This window comes from Xyrauchen texanus, chromosome 4 (genome assembly GCF_025860055.1).
Source record: "Xyrauchen texanus isolate HMW12.3.18 chromosome 4, RBS_HiC_50CHRs, whole genome shotgun sequence".
Taxonomy (NCBI): Eukaryota; Metazoa; Chordata; class Actinopteri; order Cypriniformes; family Catostomidae; genus Xyrauchen; species Xyrauchen texanus.
The window spans coordinates 56050196-56062618 of NC_068279.1; the positions used below are offsets into that span (position 1 = coordinate 56050196).

Below are 12423 nucleotides of genomic sequence, written 5' to 3' on the forward strand. Positions count from 1 at the left end.
TCACGATTGGCGATCAAGGATTTAAGACTAATATCGGCCGATTTTGATCGGGATATCTCTACCCTGGATTATATTGAAATCAAAGGTTTTTTCGTCCAGACTCACTATCATTGGTGGTATGATACTCCCTTGAATGTGTTTTCTTATATTTTGTGTGCGTCGGACATTGTCCTGCGTTTATCTTTGCCAAATGATCCCTGTGTAATCTTTATGAACTAATTCTGGAAGTATTTTTTCTGTTCTCCTAGTAAGTATTACTGTATATAACTCCTAATCAACATTCAGGGCTAAAATAGACCTGTAAGAACCACATTCTAGCTCATCTTATCTTCCTTCGGAATAGGGGAGATAATCACCTCATTCCAAGAAATAGGAATCTCCTTTGCATGAAGTGCACTGTTACAGGCAGGGAGAAGGATAGGAACAAGCTGTTCCTTGAATTTCTTATACCATTCTGCCGTAAACCCATCTGTGCCTGGTGATTTGTTTGATTTAAATCTGGCTATCTCTGTCAGCAGTTCTTGTGAGGTTATATCCTTTATTAAACTTTCGTTTTGTTTCTCTGTTACTTTAAGTTTAAAGAATTTAGGAATGCCTTTGTTTCTATTTACGGTATAGATGCATTTTCTGTGGAAAAATGTATTGTACAAATTTTCAAATTGTTCATGAATTTTTTTTTGTATCTGTAATTTCGTAAATTGTGTTATCAACTTGTTGATTACGGATTTTATGAGCCAGGAGTTTTATCGACTTACTCCCAGCTTTGTAATAGCGCTGTTTTAGAAAACTGAGATTCTGCTCTATTTCCACATTATGTATATCTGTGATTTCTTCTCTTTTCCAATTTCTTGCATTAAGCCTGGTCTTTGAGCTTGTGTACTTTTATGTTCCATTTCCAACTCTTAACTTTTGTTTGTAATTTAAATACGTTCTCCTGTCTTCATTTCTTAGCTAATGTGATTCCTGCAATTATTTTTCCTCAAGTCAGCTTAACAAGCATCCCAATGAACTGCCGTGGGTACCTCACCATTGTCGTTCTCCAAGTAGTGTTCAATTTCAGTTTTCATCCACGCTGTAAACTGCTCATTATTTAAGATAATAGAATTCAATCTCCCTAATGTATTAATATGAATTTTATTTACTACTAGATGCGTACAGTGGTGCATGATTAGACAGGTCCATTGCGCCTATGCTGCATTTAGTTATCTTATGTCTGTTTTGTTTTTTTAAGTATAAATAAACAGTCTATTCTAGAGTATTTTGAATGTGGGTGGGAATAGGGAGTATAGTCTCGTCCTGTGGGGAAATAATCTCTCCAAATGTCCATCAATCCTACCTCTATTAAGAGAGCTTTAAGTTTCCTGACTATACGAGTTAAGGGTCTCTCTGTCAGTTTAGAGGTATCCAGTTTTGAGTTCAGAATTATGTTAAAGTCTCCCCCACAAATGAATGTGTATCTCAGTTATCAGATTATATTGAAGATTTTTTGATAACTTTTTGATAACTTTGCTTCCCAGTGGGGTGTATACACTCACCTAAAGGATTTTTAGGAACACCTGTTCAATTTCTCATTAATGCAATTATCTAATCAACCAATCACATGGCAGTTGCTTCAATGCATTTAGGGGTGTGGTCCTGGTCAAGACAATCTCCTGAACTCCAAACTGAATGTCAGAATGGGAAAGGTGATTTAAGCAATTTTGAGCGTGGCATGGTTGTTGGTGCCAGACGGGCCGGTCTGAGTATTTCACAATCTGCTCAGTTACTGGGATTTTCACGCACAACCATTTCTAGGGTTTACAAAGAATGGTGTGAAAAGGGAAAAACATCCAGTATGCGGCAGTCCTGTGGGCGAAAATGCCTTGTTGATGCTAGAGGTCAGAGGAGAATGGGCCGACTGATTCAAGCTGATAGAAGAGCAACTTTGCCTGAAATAACCACTCGTTACAACCGAGGTATGCAGCAAAGCATTTGTGAAGCCACAACACGCACAAGCTTGAGGCTGATGGGCTACAACAGCAGAAGACCCCACCGGGTACCACTCATCTCCACTACAAATAGGAAAAAGAGGCTACAATTTGCTCACCAAATTGTATAGCTCACCAAAATTGGACAGTTGAAGACTGGAAAAATGTTGCCTGGTCTGATGAGTCTCGATTTCTGTTGAGACATTCAGATGGTAGAGTCAGAATTTGGCGTAAACAGAAAGAGAACATGGATCCATCATGCCTTGTTACCACTGTGCATGCTGGTGGTGGTGATGTAATGGTGTGGGGGATGTTTTCTTGGCACACTTTAGGCCCCTTAGTGCCAATTGGGCATCGTTTAAATGCCACGGCCTACCTGAGCATTGTTTCTGACCATGTCCATCCCTTTATGGCCATCATGTACCCATCCTCTGATGGCTACTTCCAGCAGGATAATGCACCATGTCAGTTTGCCAGTTTGAATACAGCGTATGCTCAGTGACTTCAGCCAGGTCTCCTAAGCAATCAAATTGACCCGGTTGCTAGGGAGGGTAGAGTCACGTTATAATAAAACTAGCGCTCTGTCATTTTAAGAGAGCACACGCATGTTAAACGGACTACACTGCACGGAGATGATGATGATGATGAGACATATGCACGGCCAAACATGGATTTTCAGTCCTATAGAAAGAAACCTGTTGATTTCATGTTTCCAATGTGTAGATTACTAATTTTCATGAATGGAAAAATGGAAATTGTGGGGATTTCAAGCACTGTGACCACGGAATGTGCGGAGATACTTAAAATGTTGCACAAGACGTTAAATCTCCGTGGATTCCATTTATGTTATATGTGACTAATTTAAACATGTACTCTTTGCCAATCATGTGTTATGCAATACATTTGAACTCTTACTTTAACAAAACTGTACTTGCATTTTCCCCGTGTTATAAAATAACAACAGAACATTGAACAATGTAAAAGGAATTTGAACAGCAAAATTAACAAGAACATTTTTTTATCACAGAAATTGACTTTCACAGATGAGATCCCCGATCTATGGATCTTATTCAATTCTGGTTGGTAATTTGGCTCTGAGCGAAAAACCTCTACCCCATACCTTGGATGTGAGGGCCCTTAGTGATGTAACTGCGTATAGTAACACCTTGTGGTTCAAAAATAGGATCTCCCGACATTTGGCTAAAATTAACAAACTCATATAAGGCTACTATTTCATCCCATACAATTAAGCAACCCAGGTTTACTTGAACTAAACAAGAAAAACACCGCTTGACCTGATATACAGTGATCCCGTTATTATCCTACCATATTCATCAGTTCATGTAATCAGTATATGGAAGTTTCTGGAGTTTAGATTGGTTGCCGAACATGTTCGTCTGAAACTTTTCAGTCGCTCCACAAAATCTGGTGCTGCGTTTGTTTCCACTGAACCACCTCGCCCCCTTTTCATTGTCCAGGTTCGGCGCTGGATGCGTTCAAAGAGCGTCTGTTGTGGTGTGAGGAAATCCACCTGTAGACCCCGGTCCTTCATATCTTTTGTCGTCTCCTCTGCAGAATTGTAGAGCACTGTTTCTCCTTCATAGAAAACCCGGAGTTTCACCGGATATGGAGTCTGGAACCTGATTCTTTTTTCCTTGAATGCTTTTTTTGCCTGTGCATATTCTTTGTGTTTCTTTACGACATTTAGGGGGTAATCATGGTCACATGTAATTCAAGCATTTTTCCATTAGTCCTCCTTTTTTCCATACCTGCCTAAGAATTTCTACGAATTTTCCGTGGGTTTCGGTGCCAGAGCTCTATGAGACCTCTGAATATGCAGGTCTGTCGATGGGTCAAGCCCCAGCCCATTCTTTAGTAGTTCTTCAATAAAATTCGCTGCCCTCTGGTAGTCAGTATAATCAGATCTATCCCGCCTGGACCTTCCCTCCTGATCTGTCAATTTGGCCTCAAGCTGGGCCTGAAGTTTCAGCAGTTGAGACAGCACCTCCCCCATCTGTTGTATTTATTCCTATATGATACGGCTTCCACTGTCCGCTTGTTAGTGTTATTTAAATCTTCCTTAATGTCTGCCAGTTTTTCGTAGTTTTCCCTTCTGAATTCTGTTAGCTCTTCGAGTATTATCACCAAGCTAATTTAGCCCTCAGTTTTAGCAAGCGACTTTGGTCAGGATCTGTTTCGCCCCATTCCTCTTCAGACTCTATCTCATCTCGATAGCCTGGGATTTTTTTTATCGTCTCACCCTGGTTTCCATCCTTGCCCCATTGCTCCATTGCAATGTTAATGCTTTGTCAAATTTTGTGAGTATTTGAATAATTAGGGGCTTTTTAGGAGAGCGTTTTCCTCATGAAGCCATCTGTGTTCGCGTGCTTCCGGAAGCCCCCAAACATATATATTTTTTTTTATTGTAGTTATTATTATTATTAAAACACCATTTATTAAACAAAACTCTTTTGTTAGTGTTGTCGTAACCATTTGTTCATTGAGTCGGAATTCAGTTTTGTTTGATTAAAACTGATAATTTGAGTCATTATAAAGAACCAGCTGATAAGAGTCATCAATCGAACTACACTCGTCATGCTGTATAGTTGATGCCTTGTGCAACCTGTGATGCAATGCAGTAGATGATTGTTTATTTTTGTTGAAGCCTGTCTTTATTTCTTATCACATCTCATTGATTCAGACATTAAACTCACAGCATTTCATCTGATGTGGCAGGAGAGTTCTTGTTATCTAACATGCTGTATGTGTGTGTTTCAGGGACGACTGGGACAATCATCAGGATCATCATTCATCTCAGAGCTCAGGAGATCGTCCATTCCTGCAGGACACTGAGGTGGACACATACACACGCCAGCCAGAACCATTGCCCTCAAGAAAGACCAATGGACCCTTTTCCTCTACTGAATCTCAGGTCACTAGCATTTAGCATTCTTTGGAACATCAATCCTTTTGAGTTCCACAGAAAGTTCTAGCATCAGTGCAGTCTGATTGTTGAGCCCTAGTGTGAACTGTTGTTGTTTATGGGTGTTTGTGGTTCACAGCACCAGCAGAAGAACCGTATCAATAACGAGTCCACAGAGGAGCAGGAGGAGCCGCAGCGCCAGGTGCCTGCTCGAGGGAAGTTTGTCTCTGCCGACACCTCTGAAGCCCTTGAGAGAGCGCGCAGACGACGCGAGGAGGAGGAGAGAAGAGCCCGTGAGGAGAGACTCGCTGCCTGTGCTGAGAAACTCAAAAAACTGGATGAGAAATTTGGCAAGACTGAAAAAAATGTGCACGCTGGAGAAAGCCCGAGGGAAACAGATAGCAAAGAGCTGATGCAGTCTCCAGGCAGGAAGTCCTCCAAACAACACCAGGACAGCTGGCAGTATGGCAACAAAGGTACAGCATGAGAAGATGCAAACTTAATGCACATGTTGGCTTTATTTTAAGTGGCTGTGCTTTGAAGGTCTACACGGCACTCACGCGAAAACCTTCAAAAAGTTGAGTCTGTAAATAACAAAAAACTCTGGATTATCTAACCAATCTCACTCATGGATATGGATTGTTGACTAATCACCAACTTGTCCATCAGTGAGATTTCCAAGTATCCTACTGATATCCTCAAACATAGACAACTGCATGTAAGTTGATTAGAAGAACTGATTATCTGTGTGTTGTCTCTTTGATGCAATGTAATGCTGCATTTAGTCTGTTTCCTTACGCTTACATTAATTTCTAACAGAAGTGTCAGATACACCTGTTGAGTCATCCAGTCAGGATTATAAGGATGAAGGTTGTAACTACCACAATGATGATGATGGTCCTGAGTCTACCTCTCCACTCCTCGACTACAGTCGGCATCAGAAGCCTGTTCCACCCCGATTCCAGAAACAGCACCAGCAGCAGGTGAAGTTTACCCTCTAATCCTTTAACGCTCTGTGATTTAGACGGACAAGCGCTTCAAAAAAACACTTCAAAACAGCATGTTACTTGTTTTAATGCTGTTGACATTTAATACAGTTGAAGTCAGAAGTTGACACACACTTAGGTCGAAGTCATTAAAGCTCATTTTTAAACCACTCCACAGATTTCATATTAGTCGTTTAGGACATCTACTTTGTGCATGATAAGAGTAATTTTTCAACAATTGTTTACAGACAGATTGCTTCACATTTAATTGACTATATCACAATTCCAGTGGGTCAGAAGTTTACATACACCAAGTTAACTGTGCCTTTAAGCAGCTTGGAAAATTCCAGCTTTTAGGCAATTTGCCAATTCACTTCTGATGGGCTAATTGGGGTAAATTGGAGGTGTACCTGGGGATGTATTTTAAGGCCTAACTTCAAACTCGGTGTCTCTGCTTGACATTATGGGAAAATCTATAGAAATCAGCCAAGACCTCAGAAAAAAACATTGTGGACCTCCACAAGTCTGGTTCATCCTTGGGAGCAATTTCCAAATGCGTGAAGATACCACATTCATCTGGAAGCAGATGCATTCTGTCTCTTAGAAATAATGACCATCGTTATGTTTGGAGTAAAAAGGGTGAGGCCTGCAAGCCGAAGAACACCATCCCAAACGTGAAGCATGGGGGTGGCTGCATCATGTTGTGGGGGTGCTTTGCTGCAGGACGGACTGGTGCACAAAATAGGTGGCATCATGAGGAAGGAAAATGATGTGGATATATTGAAGCAAAATCTCAAACATCAGCCAGGAAGTTGAGTCAGAAGTGGGTCTTCCAAATGGACAAGGACCCCAAGCATACCTCTAAAATTGTGGCAAAATGGCTTAAGGACAACAAAGTCAAGGTATTGGAGTGTCCATCACAAAGACCTGACCTCAATCTGATAGAAAATGTTATGGCAGAACTGAAAAGGCGTGTGCGAGCAAGGAGGTAACTTATTGCGAGAAGCTTGTGGAAGGATACCTAAAACATTTGACCCAAGTTAAACAATTTAAAGGCAATGCTAACACATACTTATAAAGTGTATGTAAACCTCTGACCCACTGGGAATGTGATGAAAGAAATAAAAGCTGAAATAATTCATTCTCTCTACTATTATTCTGACATTTCACATTCTTAAAATGAAGTAGTGTTCCTAACTGACCTGAGACAGGGAATGTGTTCTACCATTAAATGCCAGGAATTGTGAAAAACTGAGTTTAAATATATTCGGCTAAGGTGTATGTAAACTTCTGACTTCAACTATATGTACAGTGACAGCAAAACATAATTGCACAGTTCTTATATCAAAACACAACATTTTATGAAAATAAGTTTGTAAGGTTTTCAATAATGAACCATTGGTGTTCAAAATTAAGAAAAAGTATTGATACTATATGGTAAGGGTGTGACGAGATCTCGTGTTACGAGATTTCTCGTCGAGGTGAAAAGTTGTCTCGAGAGTTGTTGTGATGTCAGCGTGATGGAGCGTGAGGGTGAACTTAGTATTGAAGATGCCCCTGCCACTTTTAAATCATTTGTGTGGCAACATTTTGGTTTTCCTGCGGAAATAAGAAACGGCGAAAGAGTGACAGACAAGACGAACACAATATGTAAACATTGTAAGAAAATAATGCTGTACACCGCGGCTAACACGAGCACTATGCAAAAACACATACAGAACCACCACAGCTCTCTACTACAGCTCTCTACTAAAACTAGCTGCACCTGTGACGAAAACATTAAAAGGGCAAACAACTCTAAATGCCTTTGCATCTCTTCCACCGTCAAGTGCAAGAGCCACGGCAATAACAAGAGACATCTGCGTTTTCATTGCAGCTGATATGAGGCCATTTTCTGTGGTGGAAAATCTGGGATTTCAGCGGCGACTCCGCACACTGGTTTTATTCTTGAAAAAGAACATGACCATATCTTAGGCTGTTCTGTGTAGTTAATTTATCTCTTTTTAATGCTTGAAGAAAAAATTTGTTCTGTTCCATTCCTACTGACCGCCAGAGGCAGTATTAAACACTACTGGATTATCGCAGCGCCAGCCAGATAGGTCGAGAGAATATACCAACAAAGTCACATAGTGACGTATGCTGAGCCCTGGGGGTTATAAACCACAGCCGCTCAGCACTCTGGCTCTTTCGCTTTCTCGCCTGGTTGAGATAGGTTGTTTTTACAAAAGTGATAGATTGCGCTGTCAAGTGCAACTTACAAGAGCAGCGAGATATCGTCCTCACAAGCTGTGTCAGCACGCATCTACGCCACTTCAACGGATTTGAAGTGTTTTTAGCCGCATTTTGGTGTGTTTTCATTCTTTTTCGTCGGTAACACTCTGTGCCTCTCGGTGCTATCCGGTGGCTGGTGTTTTCCGCGCTATAAGTTAACGGTCTCCCGTTGACATTTTCATTATTCACAGTTGTTCTGAACTTTTTTCCTCGAACTTATGTGATACTCTGCGCCCCTTGGTTCAATCCATCGGCCATTTTAGACATTTATTTATTTTTTCGTGAGATATTCTGGACATTACCTGTCTGTTCACCCGCAGGAATTATATAATTATTTTTTTCCTGTATTCTGCTTCGTTACGATCATTCTGCTTGAATTAAACCTTACGGTTCTATCCGAAGGTGTTATTAGCGAGTAACTATGGCTCACAGCTCGATTGCCACTGGTTTCCCACTGACTTGTAAGCTGTGCCCTAATAATCTCCTCCCGGACGACGGTCATGACATCTGCCCGTCGTGTTTGGGTGTTCAACATCTGAGAGAGGCTCTCACGGACCCGTGTCTGCACTGCAGTCTTTTACCTATGTCGGAACGGCGGCTCCGTCTTGCTGAGTTAGACCCCAATTCAACGGTGAAACTCGGGCAGTTGGATGTAGCCCCTTCTCGCACTCAGAAGCGCAGGGCGTCTGCGGCAGCCGGCGCTCCCTTCCCATCTAAGAGGAGGGCCACATCGCGAAGTGATGAACATTCGCGTGTCGAGGAAAATTCACTCTCTAAGACGGTTTCTGTACTTTCTTCAGAGATGGCGGAGCTGAAACGCCTGCTGCACTCGCTTCAGCCTGTAACATCTTCTACACCTGTGAAGATGACACAGGAGGATGAGAATGTTCTGAATCGTGGAACCGGGGAAGAGTCCCTTGATTCCCCTCCTTTTTCACATCATTCTGACTTGGATGTGCTTTCTACGATTGCTTCTGACTCTTTTTTTTTCATGATCATGGGAATGCTGTGAATGTTGCGGCGCAACCATCACCTCAGGATGTTTTCGCTGGTTTTCCAGCAAAGGAGGGGTCGAGTGGGGGGTCAGTCCAGTCATCTGGACAGGCCCAGCCCTCTTCTGATGATACTTTGGCTGTGCTTCGAATGGCTCTTGCTCGTCTAGGACTTGATGAGTCACCTGTCCAATCTGCCCAAACCAATGTCTTTTTCAGGCAGGCCACAGCTGCGACTTGTCAAAAATGCAGTTTGTTCAATGGCCCTCTCTCTGGAAATTCATTCACTGTTACAGAAGGGAGCCATAGAAAAAGTTCATCCCCTAGTTCAGGAAGAGGGGTTTTATTCAACATATTTTCTTGTTCCGAAGAAGGACTGTGGTTTCTGCACAATTCTCGATTAGAGGCATCTGAATTTGTTCCTGAAGGTCCTTCCTTTACGAATGCTGCGCACAGCCGACGTTCTTCGGTCTGTGGCAGCAGACGATTGGTTTGTAAGTGTCGACCTGAAAGATGCATACTTTCACATCCCAATTGCTGTTCATCACAGAAAGTTTCTGCATTTCAGTTTCCTGAATCAAGCCTACCAGTTCAAGGTTCTACCTTTCGGTCTTTCCCTTGCTCCTCGTGTCTTCACAAGGTGTGTGAGCGCAGCTCTGTCTCTTTGGATGAGAGGTATGCGTATTATGCCTTATCTGGACGACTGGCTTCTTTGTGCCCCCACAAAACAGCAGACTGTGCAAGACTCCAGACTGCTTTTGAGACATGTGCAGAAGTTGGGGTTTTCTGTGAACGTGAAAAAGAGCTGTCTGAATCCAACACAGACCACTACATTCATAGGAATAACCCTAATGTCTGCCTCCCTGTCTCAAGAACGTGTGACGAACATTCTAGAACTCTTGGCTCGCTTTCGCCCGGGTGTCTCTTTACAGTACCAGGTAGTCCTACGACTAATAGGGATGTTAACTGCTGCTACAGTGGTGATTCCCCTAGGTTTACTCCACCTCAGACCACTTCAGTTGTGGAACAACAGTTTGCAACTAGATCCCACCAAACATCGCCATCGACTGATTGTAATTTCTCACCGTTGCTTACGGGCGTTGAGGTAGTGGAGGCAGGTGGAGTTGTTGAAGACAGGAGTGCCCCTGGGTGTGGTTCCCTCTCGACGGGAGTTGGTCACGACCAATGCTTCCCTCACAGGGTGGGGGGCAACATGGAACCAGAGGGGTATTTGCGGGCGCTGGACACCGACCCAGACAACAGAACATATCAACCTTCTGGAACTACGTGCAGTGTTCATGCATTAAAGTATTTCATGCCAGTCCTGGCAGGCCGCCATGTTCTCGTTCGGTCCGACAATACCTCAACAGTGTTCCATCTAAACCACCAGGGCGGCACGAAATCCCGCAGATCTCTACAGCCTACGCACGAGATCCTGACATGGTGCCAGCCGCGACTTGCTTCACTGAGGGCAGCTCATATTTCAGGAACATGCAACCAGACAGCGGATGCTCTTTCCAGGGATCTGGTACATCCAGGAGAATGGAGACTTCATCCAGATGTTGTGCAGGAGATCTGGCTTCGATTTGGAAGAGCAGAGGTTGATCTTTTTGCTTCGGAGATGACCACTCACTGTCGTCTATGGTTCGCAAGGACAGAAGTGTCCAGCCCCTTGGGACAGGATGCACTGGCTCATGAATGGCCGAACTGCCTACTATATGCATTCCCACCTATCCCTCTGTTATGGGAGGCGTTACACAGGATCTCCCTGTGCAAGCACAGAGTACTATTCGTGGCACCAAGATGGCCAGCCAGACCATGGTTTCCTTTGTTGCTAAGACTTCTGTCAGGCAATCCATGGAAGCTTCCCCCCAGAAGGACCTCCACTCCCAACTGGAGGCCAGCGTCTGGCACCCAGATCCAGCTCGCCTGCAGCTTTGGGTCTGGCCATTGGGTTAAATCCTTCTCTGGAAGATTGTAATCCTGCGGTTATTCACACAATCTCCAATGCTAGGCCTTTTTCCACACGACAGATCTATGCTGGCCCTTGGAGGCTTTTTTCTGCATGGTGTGAGAAGCAAGGGCTCGACCCTGCAACGTGTGACATTCCGAGCATCTTAAGTTTTCTTCAACATTTACTGGAGGAGGGCAAAGCGGCTTCCACGTTGAAAGTGTATGTCGCTGCTATTTCTGCATATCATGTTCCAATTGGTGGATCTTCTCTTGGATCTCACAGTCTTTTCTGCAGTTTTCTGAAGGGTGCACGCCATCTTAAGCCTGCTCGGAATCCTCACTTTCCCGTGAGGGATTTGCCACTTGTGCTTGCATTCCTTTGCTCATCCCAGTTTGAGCCCTTGCAAAGCATTGACATGAAATGTTTAACCTTGAAGACTGCCTTTTTGTTGGCAATTGCTTCTGCGAAACGAGTCAGTGAGTTGCACGCACTGTCTGTTAGCGAATTGTGCTTGCGTTGGTTGCCGGATGACTCCGGGGTGGTCCTACGACCCAATCCTTCTTTTCTTCCAAAAGTCCCTCTTCATCAGTTCATTAACCAGCACATTGAACTGGCCTCTTTTCAGACTTCTTCAGGGTCTGATTCAAGTGCTCAACTTGTGTCCTTTTCGCGCCTTGAAGCGTTATGTAGACACTACTGCTCAATTTAGACAGTCAGACCAGTTATTTGTCTGCTATGGTGGTGTGAAGAAAGGTGCTCCAGTGTCGAAGCAGAGGTTGTCAAACTGGATAGTGGAAACTATTATACTGGCTTACAAGGCAGCAAGGCAACCATTGCCCCGGGGGCTAACTTGCCATTCCACTAGGGCCATCTCATCTTCATGGGCTGTTTTTAGAGGAGTTTCATTAGCGGACATCTGCACTGCCGCTACCTGGGCTTCCCCATGCACGTTTGCCAGGTTTTATAAGGTCAACGTTGCTGCTCATCATGCTGTGAGTTCTGCAGTTCTTCAGGAGCGGCCTTAATTTTTCAACAGGCCAGTGGCATTCCTCATGACTATGTTGGTATGGGTCATCCAGTAGTGTTTATTACTGCCTCTGGCGGTCAGTAGGAATGAAACGGAACATTAGTTACACATGTAACTGTGGTTCTGTGAATTACGGATGACCGCCAGAGTTCTTGGTCACTCGGAATGCGCGAGAAAGGCGTACCGAGGCAGAGTGCTGAGCGGCTGTGGTTTATAACCCCCAGGGCTCAGCATATGTCACTATGTGACTTTGTTGGTATGTTCTCTCGACCTATATGGCTGGCGCTGCGATAATCCAGTAGT

General features: G+C 43.6%; 1 protein-coding gene across 3 annotated transcripts in view; it reads left to right on the forward strand.

Annotated features, from left to right (window-relative positions):
* LOC127643155 (protein PRRC2B-like) overlaps window positions 1-12423 on the forward strand; it is a 61798-nt gene that overhangs the window by 14893 nt on the left and 34482 nt on the right. For all 3 annotated transcript variants that reach the window (XM_052125749.1, XM_052125748.1, XM_052125750.1), the window contains exons 11-13: window positions 4746-4899; window positions 5030-5366; window positions 5710-5873. In XM_052125749.1, coding sequence (XP_051981709.1) covers window positions 4746-4899; window positions 5030-5366; window positions 5710-5873 — 655 coding nt within the window. The remainder of the gene's footprint in view (window positions 1-4745; window positions 4900-5029; window positions 5367-5709; window positions 5874-12423) is intronic.